Source organism: Salmo salar, chromosome 14, assembly GCF_965601325.2.
Source record: "Salmo salar chromosome 14, fSalSal1, whole genome shotgun sequence".
NCBI lineage: Eukaryota > Metazoa > Chordata > Actinopteri > Salmoniformes > Salmonidae > Salmo > Salmo salar.
Window position 1 is genome coordinate 91,346,964 of NC_138304.1, and position 12,122 is coordinate 91,359,085.

Sequence of the window (12,122 nt, forward strand, 5' to 3'; positions counted from 1 at the left end):
AGTGTTCTCTCTCCAGACTGAGCTTGATGATTCATTTCTACCACACCCAGCAAAAGGTACTAAAACAATAGGTTGTATTATTATTCTGGAATGTTCCTATTACGTTCCCCTCAGGCTCTCTGTAAATGTTTGACATTTAACCAACCTCTTTCCTGTAACTCTTTTATGTTGGTTGCCGTGGGCTCTGTGGCATGGCGACGTTTAATTTGCACCATGTGGATATTGCAAAAATAAAGAACAGCACATGGGAAAGAAAGTTGCTCCTTTATTGTGATGTTTGTGTAATACAACCATAAACATTCATACACATGAACTGCCCAATGTTAATCAAAACCACTACAACTGTAACTCTAGCGATTCTTGTTACCCTTTAGCATTGGAGCTATGCAGCACTAGTGATGCCATGTCATGCTATTTTAGAGACGGGAGGTCACTGAATGATATCATTCACTCAACTCGCTATTTGCGATCATGAATTTTCTCCTGAAAGGTCTCACCCAGGCGCGCTTGGAGAAAGCATTTGGCAGCCGAGGGGCTCTGGCAGCCTGAACCCTGGCGTCCTCTAATTTCCAGGCTGGCGGTAAACTCTGAGAGGGGAAAGAGAGACGGCTGTGATACATAAATTGCTCTGGAACCCTTCGCTTCTGTTAGCTTTTCCACACCCGGGGTCCGTGTTGCTATGCACCGTTTCCCCCGCAGAAACCCCAGTGTTCGCGGCTCACTGTCGGTAATTTACACCTGCTTGGTAGAGGGAACAGGTCTCTCTCTCCACACACACACACACGCACGCGCATAGGCGCTTGCACGCACACACGTGCTATGTTTAAAACAAATGGCATCTGGGCTTCCGGTGAGAACAAGCTCTGCTGTCTCCAGAACCTTTTCAGAATGCAATGATGAATCTTTAGTCTCTGATGGTGTTGAAAACCATGTCTCTAGAAATGCCCTTGGTCTGTGTCAGGCCATGAGGTATGTACCTCAGAGTTCTGTGCACCGCTGGGTTTGACAGGGCATGCCTCTAACGCCAGCCGTAGAGAGTTAAACGATGCTGGAGTCTGTGGAGGTTGGCCAAATCCATTTGCCCTTTCCATAGAGTGCTGTTTTTTATATTTTTACCTGTCTTGAATGAAGTTGAGAAACCCCAAAAATGCTCCAACTGTCATCATGACTTCTGTATAATATATACAGCACCAGTCAACTGTTTGGACACACCTACTCATTCAAGGGTTTTTCTTTATCTTTACTATTTGGACTCAAACCAAAGGACAGATGTCCATTGCTCGTGTTTCTTGGCCCAAGCAAGTCTCTTCTTATTATTGGTGTCCTTTGGTTTCTTTGCAGCAATTAGACCATGAAGGCCTGATTCACAGTCTCCTCTGAACAGTTGATGTTGAGATGTGTCTGTTACTTGAACGCATTTATTTGGGCTGCAATTTCTGAGGCTGGTAACTCTAATGAACTTATCCTCTGCAGCAGAGGTAACTCTGGGTCTTGCTTTCTTGTGGTGGTCCTCATGAGAGCCAGTTTCATCATAGCGCTTGATGGTTTTTGCGACTGCACAGTAACCGAAAGGTTGCTAGATCGAATCCCCGAGCTGACAAGGTAAAAATCTGTCATTCTGCCCCTGAACCAGTTAACCCACTGTTCCTAGGCCGTCATTGTAAATAAGAATTTGTTCCTAAATGACTTGCCTAGTTAAAAAAAAATACATATTTTTTGTTATTTTTTTGGGCTCAAACGCGTTAATAAGAAAATAAATTCCACAAATTAACTTTTAACAAGGCACACCTGTTAATTGAAATGCATTCCAGGTGACTACCTCATGAAGCTGGTTGAGAGAATGCCAAGAGTGAGCAAAGCTGTCATCAGGGCAAAGGGTGGCTACTTTGAAGAATCTCAAATATAAAATATATTTAGATTTTGTTTAGCACTTTTTTGGTTACTACATGATTCCATATGTGTTTTTTCATAGTTTTGATGTCTTCACTATTATTCTACAATGTAGAAAATAGTAAAAATAACGAAAAACCCTTGAATGAGTAGGTGTGTCCAAACGTTTTGACTGGTAGTGTATATAATCGACAATAATTTGATATGCGCTATTATAACTGCAGGCTCTCCATCCCTCCACACCATTTACATAGGCCAATGTGTAAAGTACTAGCATTGTGTTGTGCCTGAAAATGTCCCACAAGAGGCGGGGAATGTTTTGAAGGGCCTAATAAAGGTCTATGTGCAATAGACATACATTTATGGAAATGTCGTTTTTGTTTACGTTCAGTCAGTCAGACACAGGGAATTCATTAGTGTTAGACATTGTGGTCGTTGTAATGGTTTCAGGCTCATTAGTGAACTGTTTGTGTCTGTGGGTCAGTCACTGTTCTGTCTCTCTGGCTGCAAGACCGTTTGAAGATCAGCGTCTGTCTTGCTGGTATCAGCCGTACCGCAACACATACAGCCCCATCCCCATTTTATCTTCTGCCACGACAGTCAGCTGTTCCGTCGTTGTCTTTATTGAGATGTGTTCATGATGTTATTGACTGATTTAAAGGAAGTCCGTCTCTGGACACTGAGATGAGATTTCTTCAGAATGTGAGTCTTTGAATGACACCTAGAAGGCTGTGTCCCAAATGGCACCTCATTCCCTATATAGTGCATTACTTTTGATCAGGGCCTATAGTGGATAGGGAACCATTTGGAATGTAACCTTGAACTCCGGCTTAACAGTATGGACAGAGAATAGGAGTGTTTCTGCCGGACATCAATATATTTCTGCCAAAATGCTTTTTAAATACTGTTATTTGGACTGTAGAAGTAGAATGGAGTGGCTATTTACTTTTAGAGGGACTGTTCGTCCTCCTCACTCACACCCACACTTAGTCTCCACTCCAAATCCAGTGTTCAGAAACAGCTCCAGAGTAATGGTGGTGGAAATACGTATCTTTAGGTGCTGGACTGATGATGGACGTCTGGCCTTCCTGTAACACCACATCATTTCTTCACCGTGACCTCACAGGGAAAAAAACACAGGAAGTGTATCTAACTGTCTGTCCCTCTGTCTGTCCCTCTGTCTGTCCATCTGCCTGTCTGTCCCTCTGCCTGTCTGTCTGTCTGTCTGTCTGTCTGTCTGTCTGTCTGTCTGTCTGTCTGTCTGTCTGTCTGTCTGTCTGTCTGTCTGTCTCTCTCTGTTCCTATGTCTTTCCGTCTGTCCCTCTGTCTGTCTGTCCCTCTGTCTGTCTCTCTCTCGCTGTCCCTCTGTGTGTCTGTCCCTGTCTGTCTGTCCCTGTCTCTGTCTGTCTGTCCCTTTCTGTCTGTCCCTGTCTCTCTGTCTATCTGTCCCTGTCTATCTTGTCTGTCTGTCCCTGTCTGTCTGTCTGTCCCTGTCTCTCTGTCTGTCCCTCTGTCTCTCTGTCTGTCTGTCCGTCTGTCTGTCTGTCCGTCTGTCTGTCTGTCCGTCTGTCTGTCTGTCTGTCTGTCTGTCCCTCGCCTCTGTGTGTCTGTCCCTCTGTGTGTCTGTCCCTCTGTGTGTCTGTCCCTCTGTGTGTCTGTCCCTCTGTGTGTGTCCCTGTCTCTCTGTCTGTCCCTGTCTCTCTGTCTGTCCCTGTCTCTCTGTCTGTCCCTGTCTCTCTGTCTGTCCCTGTCTCTCTGTCCCTCGCCTCTGTCTTTCTGTCTTTCTCTGTCTGTCCCTCTGTCTGTCCCTCTGTCTGTCCCTCTTTGTCTGTCTGTCTGTCTGTCTGTCTGTCCCTCTCTGTCTCTCTCTGTTCCTATGTCTTTCCGTCTGTCCCTGTCTGTCCCTCTGTCTGTCTCTCTCTCGCTGTCCCTCTGTGTGTCTGTCCCTGTCTGTCTGTCCCTGTCTGTCTGTGTCTGTCTGTCCCTGTCTGTCTGTCCCTGTCTCTCTGTCCCTGTCTCTCTGTCTGTCTGTCTGTCTGTCTGTCTGTCTGTCTGTCTGTCTGTCTGTCTGTCTGTCTGTCTGTCTGTCTGTCTGTCTGTCTGTCTGTCTGTCTCTGTCTGTCCCTCGCCTCTGTCTCTCTCTGTCTGTCCCTCTGTGTGTCTGTCCCTGTCTCTCTGTCTGTCCCTGTCTCTCTGTCTGTCCCTGTCTCTCTGTCTGTCCCTGTCTGTTTGTCCCTGTCTCTCTGTCCCTCGCCTCTGTCTTTCTCTGTCTGTCCCTCTGTCTGTCCCTCTGTCTGTCCCTCTGTCTGTCCCTCTGTCTGTCCCTCTGTCTGTCCGTCTGTCCCTCTGTCCGTCTGTCTGTCTGTCCCTCTTTGTCTGTCTGTCTGTCTGTCTGTCTCGCTCTCTGCCTCACTGTCCCTCCTTCTGTTCCCCTGTCTGTCCCTCTGTGCGTCTGTCTGTCCCTCTCTATTTCCCTGTCTGTCCCTCGGTTTGTCCCCCTCTCTGTCCCCCTCTGTCCGTCTGTCTGTCTGTTCCTTTCTGTCTGTCTTTCTGTCCCTCCCTCTGTCTGTCTGTCCCCCTCTGTCTGTCCCCGTCTGTCTGTCCTTCTCTGTATGTCCTTCTCTGTCTGTATGTCCTTCCCTCTCTCCCTCTGTCCCTCTGTCTGTTCCTCGCGTCTGCCCCTCTCTGTCTGTCCCTCGCCTCTGTCTCTCTCTGTCTGTCCCTCTGTGTGTCTGTCCCTCTGTGTGTCTGTCCCTGTTCCTCTGTGTGTCTGTCCCTGTCTCTCTGTCTGTCCCTGTCTCTCTGTCTGTCCCTGTCTGTTTGTCCCTGTCTCTCTGTCCCTCGCCTCTGTCTTTCTCTGTCTGTCCCTCTGTCTGTCCCTCTGTCTCTCCCTCTGTCTGTCCCTCTGTCTGTCCCTCTGTCTGTCCCTCTGTCTGTCTGTCCCTCTGTCTGTCTGTCCCTCTGTCCGTCTGTCTGTCTGTGCCTCTTTGTCTGTCTGTCTGTCTGTCTCGCTCTCTGCCTCACTGTCCCTCCTTCTGTTCCCCTGTCTGTCCCTCTGTGCGTCTGTCTGTCCCTCTCTATTTCCCTGTCTGTCCCTCGGTTTGTCCCCCTCTCTGTCCCCCTCTGTCCATCTGTCCGTCTGTCTGTCTGTCTGTTCCTTTCTGTCTGTCTTTCTGTCCCTCCCTCTGTCTGTCTGTCCCCCTCTGTCTGTCCCCGTCTGTCTGTCCTTCTCTGTACGTCCTTCTCTGTCTGTATGTCCTTCTCTGTCTGTATGTCCTTCCCTCTCTCCCTCTGTCCCTCTGTCTGTCCCTCGCGTCTGTCCCTCTCTGTCTGTCCCTCGCGTCTGTCCCTCTCTGTCTGTCCCTCGCATCTGTCTCTCCCTCTCTGTCCCTCTGTCTGTCCCTCTGTCTGTCTGTCCGTCCGTGTCTGTCTATCCCTGTCTGTCTCTTTGTCTCGCTCTCTGCCTCACTGTCCCTCCCTCTGTTCCCCTGTCTGTCCCTCTGTGCGTCTGTCTGTCCCTCTGTCTCTGTCTGTCTGTTCCTTTCTGTCTGTCTGTCTCTCTGTCCCTCCCTCTGTTCCTCTGTCCGCCTGTCCCCGTCTGTCTGTCCCTCTGTCTCTGTCTGTCTGTTCCTTTCTGTCTGTCTGTCTCTCTGTCCCTCCCTCTGTTCCTCTGTCCGCCTGTCCCCGTATGTCTGTCCCTCTGTCCCTGTCCATCTGTCCCTCTCTCTCTCTCTGTCCCTCTCTCTCTGTCTGTCCCCCTCGGTCTGTCCCTCTCGGTCTGTCTGTCCCTCTGGCAAGCTCTCTGTCTGTCTTTATCTTTATCTGTCTGTGTCTCACTCTCTTAAATTTGTGTCTCTCCCGTCTGGTCCACAGCACATCACTCAAGACAGCTACGTCCCCTGCCTGAGCGACCTGTGCAAGGCATTGTGGGAGGTGATGCTCAGCTACCACCGGACCATGCAGTGGCATGAGGAGCAAGACAAGGAGGAGGCCCCACCCACCACAGGTATGCTTGTCACACCAATATCTATCCCCTCAATATGTCCTACCTTAGTGGTGGAAAAAGTTCCCAATTGTCATACTTGAGTAAAGATGCCTTAATAGCAAATGACGGAAGTGAAAGTCACCTAGTAAAATCCTACTTGAGTAAAAGTCTGAAAGTATTTGGTTTTAAATATACTTAAGTATCAAAAGTAAAAGTATAAATTATTTCAAATTCCTTATATTAAGCAAACCAGATGGCACCATTTTCTTTCTTTATTTATAGATAGCAAGGGGCACACTCCAACACATCATTTAGAAACGAAGCATGTGTTTAGTGAGTCTAACAGATCAGAGGCAGTAGGGATGACCAGGGATGTTCTCTTTAGAAGTGTGGGAATTAGACCATTTTATTGTCCTGCTAAGGCATTCAAAATGTAACGAGTACTTTTGGGTGTAAGGGAAACTGTATGGAATAAAAAGTACATTATTTTCTTTAAGAATGTATAAATAATAAAGTATAGATACCTCCAAAAACTACTTAAGTAATACTTTCAAGTATTTTTACTTAATTACTTTACACCACTGCCCTTCCCTTTAATTCAGCACCCCGAAGCACTGTCCCCTCCCCTTTAATAAAGGCAACTGACCACTAAAACCCTTATGCATCATCGGTCATCCAAGGTAACCTCTCTTATTTCTAAAGCCCTGATTCCTATCCCCTCCACCTAAAGCGGAAGAGGAGGAGGCCGCTACAGGTACTGTAAGCATGCCCCACCAATACCCCCTCCCCTTCAATGCAGCATAGCACTGTCCCCTCCCCTTTCATTCAGGCAAACTTTTATAGCCCTGATTCCCTTATGCTTAATGCACCTACAGCCCCTTAAACATCCCGTATGGTAATAAACCCTTCTTCAGCTGCCCTCAGGTCAGTTCACCTTGTGTTTCTCCAGGCGTTTACTCCCCCTCGTCCTCTAGAAGTTCTTAGAAACCAGCGGTAGGGCTGTTGTAGTGTTCCTTCCATGCTGCTGGCTCTTTTTATCAGCAGCCCCTAAATCAATTTAAGCTGATTCAGCAAAAACAAAGGGGGGGTTGACTTTCTTTGAGGCCCCACAGAGTTAAGCCCAGAGATTGATGGACTTCTTCTAAGTATTGCATTTGCACTTGGAGGTGAGCTACTGCCCCGTTGTCTACCCCGCCCATATAACGAAAGTGGTTGTGAATGCGCAGCACCACATTTGCACAGCCCACATTGGCTTGCTAGTATGGATAATTGAGGTAGATCGCCACTGTTGATAGTCAAGTGGAATTTATTTTCTAGTGTTACTTCAGTGGCTGTCCCTCTCTCAGGCTGTCCATGTAGAATGTCATTGAGCCGACCAGGCCTGAAGGCACGTCGCTGGCTAAGTCACTGAGCCCTCTCCAAAGACGTCTTGTCCAAACATTACAATCTAATGATTCATTCTAATGATTAGTTGAATCAGTTAAAATAATCCATACGGTAAGCAATGGAGACAAACTGATATTTAACACTGAGTCTTAATTTCCATTCCATGATCATGTTCATTTCGGTATAAGCACCGTTTTGATTGATGTTTGTTTATTGACCTTCAATAGGAAATGACTGATTCCTTTTTCCTAATTACATGTAGACACCCTAATGTCCCTCAGTGCTCACCCCTCTGTGAGGAGTTATTTCTTGCATTTAGGATGTTTCAGTACAGCCAAGAGGGATGACACATTGCTTACGTGATAATCAGATTATATCGAATGAATGATGCATGTTGTGTTGATCTGCTTTTCTGGGAACCTCTTATTTCCCCCGTCACAATTGAAACAAGGTTACCAAGTGCAACACTGCTACGGTCTCCAAAACACGCCACAGTAAATCTCACAGGTAGTTAGAGATGTTATGATGAGGTAGCTAAGCTACTGGTCTATCTGCTGGGGCAGCAGCACTATTCTATACAGGGCTGAATGTACTGTTACCACTGTTTGGAGGCTGGTAGTAGTGTGAGTATGTTGTGAGTATGTTGTGGATGAATGTGCATGGGTAGCCTAGTAATGGAGCCTTTTTCAAGTGAAGTGTTTGACAATCAGACTGGTTCAAACATCATGACTGGCTGTGTTTATGCCGGCAATAAAAGGAAAACCATTTTTACAGTTAAATGACAATTCTTTACGACCATGCTCACAGAGATCCTATTGAATTAATAGGGATTCTATATGTAAGAACAAATTAAATGTACTTTCAGCCCTGACTCTATATACAGTTGAATTCGGAAGTTTGCATACACTAAGGTTGCAGTCATTAAAACTAATTTTTCAATCACTCCACATCTACTTTGTGCATGACGCAAGTTATTTTTCCAACAATTGTTTACAGACAGATTATTTAACTTACTATTCACTGTATCACAATTCCAGTGGGTCAGAAGTTTACATACACTAAGTTGACTGTGCCTTTAAACGGCTTAGAAAATTCCAGAAAATGTCATGGCTTTAGAAGCTTCTGATAGGCTAATTGACATAATTTTAGTCAATTGGAGGTGTACCTGTGGATGTATTTCAAGGCCTACCTTCAAACTCAGTGCCTCTTTGCTTGACATCATGGGAACGTCAAAAGAAATCAGCCAAGACCTCAGAAAAATAATTGTAGACCTCCACAAGTCTGGTTCATCCTTGGGAGCAATTTCCAAACGCCTGAAGGTACCACGTTCATCTGTACAAACAATAGTACGCAAGTATAAACACCATGGGACCACGCAGCCGTCATACCGCTCAGGAAGGAGACGTGTTCTGTCTCCTAGAGATGAACGTACTTTGGTGCGAAAAGTGCAAATCAATCTCAGAACAACAGCAAAGGACATTGGGAAGATGCTGGAGGAAACAGGTACAAAAGTATCTATATCCACAGCAAAACGAGTCCTATATATCGACATGACCTGAAAGGCTGCTCAGCACGGAAGAAGCCACTGCTCCAAAACCGCCATAAAAAAGCCAGAATACGGTTTTCAACTGCACATGGGGACAAAGATCGTACTTTTTAGAGAAATGTCCTCTGGTCTGATGGGGGAAAAAACATATAACTGTTTGGCCATAATGGCAATCGTTATGTTTGGAGGAAAAAGGGGGAGGCTTGCAAGCCGAAGAACACCATCCCAACCGTGAAGCACGGGGGTGGCAGCATCATGTTGTGGGGGTGCTTTGCTGCAGGAGGGACTGGTGCACGTCACAAAATAGATGGCATCACGAGGCAGGACAATTATGTGGATATATTGAAGCAACATTTCAAGACATCAGTCAGGAAGTTAAAGCTTGGTCGCAAATGGGTCTTCCAAATGGACAATGACCCCAAGCATACTTCCAAAGTTGTGGCAAAATGGCTTAAGGACAACAAAGTCAAGGTATTGGTTGCCATCACAAAGCCCTGACCTCAATCCCATTTAAAAATTGTGGACAGAACTGAAAAAGTGTGTGCGAGCAAGGAGGCCTACAAACCTGACTCAGTTCACCAGCTCTGTCAGGAGGAATGGGCCAAAATTCACCCAACTTATTGTGGGAAGCTTGTGGAAGGCTTCCTGAAACATTTGACCCAAGTTAAACAATTTAAAGGCAATGCTACCAATTACTAATTGAGTGTATGTAAACTTCTGACCCACTGGGAATGTGATGAAATAAATAAAAGTTGAAATAAATCATTCTCTCTACTATTATTCTGACATTTCACATTCTTAAAATAAAGTGATGATTCTATGTGACCTAAGACAGGGAATTTGTACTAGGATTAAATGTCAGGAATTGTGAAATGCTGAGTTTAAATGTATTTGGCTAAGGTGTATGTAAACTTCCGACTTCAACTGTAACTATAAGCCAGAGAGAGCTAGTAGCTAGATCATTTGAAACCACAGAGGCAGTCCAAGACGGGTTTATGTTGGGATTAACAAGACAACTCCAGCTTGTGTCATCACTAATGTCACATTCCTTTTGTATCCAAGCTTAGTAAACACAACTGGTGGCTCTGTTTCCATAGCGATAAAGTTTCAGGTTTCACGTTGAGTAGAGTTACTCTCTTCCAGGGGAGTGTTGGTTTCAAGGTAGCTCAATGGAGTTGTTTTCATTTGGTAAATTGTATTTGTTTGCCTTTTCAAAGACTAAACAGTAGCTTTGGATCAAATCCAGAACTTGTTCTTTCTCAGTGGAAAGGGAGTTCAATTTCCCCCTTCAGTACCATTAGCTTGATTAACCAAATGTACGGTGACGAGTAGGACCACAGTGATGCCCTTATCCCCTAAATCGTTGATGACAGTCACAAATGGCACACTCTTCCCTGTATAGTGCACTATGTGGTCAAAAGTTGTGCAATATATTGGGAATATGGTAGCATTAGAGACGTACCCTTCCAGCTTCCAAACCGTAGCTAAGCATATCCCGCTGTTCTGCGAGGTGAAAGGACATGTTCCATTTAGTTGTAAGGGGGGCAGGGCCATCACATCGAGAGTGGGTGTGATTGGCTTTCATCTACTTTACTGCCCTCTAAGTGAAGGTGACCTCACTCTGCACCAGCTTTACCTTTTTATATGATGTAAAGGGTGTGCGTGTTTAGTGTGCATGTTTAGTCTGTGTGCTTGGTGAGTGTGAGCGAGAGAGAGCGTGTGTGTGTGTTCGGTGTGCTTATAGGTGGTCGTGCATCTCTGTTTGTGTGTGCGTATACCAAAGCCTTAAGAGGAGAGATTTACATGCTGATCTTCATTTGTCAGACAGGCGTTGTGTCCTGGGACCCCACACGTTCTACCAGGTGCCCCGCAGGACCGCCAGGCTCCTCTGTCATTGGAAAAATAATGAAACGGTCCGTGGCTGGCTGCTGCAACACTGCAGATGCGTCCCAAATGGCACCCTATTCCCTATATAGTGCACTACCAGGACCCTGGTCAAAGCAAAGTACTGCACTATATAGGGAATAGGGTGCTATTTGGGATGCAGACTGAAACACCTACTGAGGGCCACCACAGCTGACGTAGTGAACCTGTCACCATGATGTATCAGTAATTAATGTCACCACTCAATAAAGGGAAGTTGTTTCTGGAATGATACGGGCGAAGGGTTCCCTCCCACCTTTCCAAATTGAATTATCAGCCAAACATGTAGCTCACCCACTGTGATGTTCAATCAGCTGGGACAGGTCCTAGGTGGTGAGAGGATAAATGGCCGTGGTCGGTGGATCGGTTACAAGCTCACAGCATGGACTGGAGCCCCTCGTATTGACTGTTCGCTTTGGAACAGCCACATTAAACATACAACCAATCCAGGACAGAGGGGGGAAGATGTTGGCCATGATATTTGCCTTCCCACGTGTACAGCTTCGCCTCAAGATGGATTAAGTAGTAACGTTCGTTTGCTGTTTGTGAATAAGTTGAGTTTTTTGACAATCGTTTTGATTGACTTATGATCTCATAGGAGCATGACATTTCTCTTAACATCTCCTGTTATTTAGTGTAATGTCTTGGGTGTGCCAATATGATATACTACAGTCTAACTTGGACTACTGTCTTTCTTGATTCAGTCCAAGAGAAATGGACACTCCATAGTTAGCTTAACATGACATCATTCATATGTAGCCACACCAGTTCCTTCTGATCATTTAGGCATTTTCATCTACAGTTGAAGTCGGAAGTTTACATACACCTTAGCCAAATTGTTTTTCACAATTCCTGACATTTAATCCTAGTAAAAATTCCCTGTCTTAGGTCAGTTAAGATCACCACTTTATTTTAAGAATGTGAAATGTCAGAATAATAGTAGAGTGATTTACTTCAGCTTTTATTTTTTTCATCACATTCCCAGTGGGTCAGAAATTTACATACACTCAATTAGTATTTGGTAGCAATGCCTTTAAATTGTTTAACTTGAGTCATATGTTTTGGGTATCCTTCCATAAGCTTCCCACAATAAGTTGGGTGAATTTTAGCCCATTCCTCCTGACAGAGCTGGTGTAACTGAGTCAGGTTTATAGGCCTCCTTGCTCGCACACGCTTTTTCAGTTCTGCCCACAACATTTCTATAAGATTGAGGTCAGGACTTTGTGATGGCCACTCCAATACCTTGACTTTGTTGTCCTTAAGTCATTTTGCCACAACTTTGGAAGTATGCTTGGGGTCATTGTCCATTTGGAAGACCCATTTGCGACCAAGCTTTAACTTCCTGACTGATGTCTTGAGATGTTGCTTCAATATATCCACATAATTGTCCTG

At 45.4% G+C, this 12,122-nt stretch overlaps 1 protein-coding gene across 2 annotated transcripts in view; it reads left to right on the forward strand.

Moving 5' to 3' along the window:
- LOC106570454 (VPS50 EARP/GARPII complex subunit) overlaps positions 1-12,122 on the forward strand; it is a 266,801-nt gene that overhangs the window by 140,679 nt on the left and 114,000 nt on the right. For both annotated transcript variants that reach the window (XM_045694895.2, XM_045694896.2), the window contains exon 13: positions 5,764-5,896. In XM_045694895.2, the coding sequence (XP_045550851.1) occupies positions 5,764-5,896 (133 nt within the window). The remainder of the gene's footprint in view (positions 1-5,763; positions 5,897-12,122) is intronic.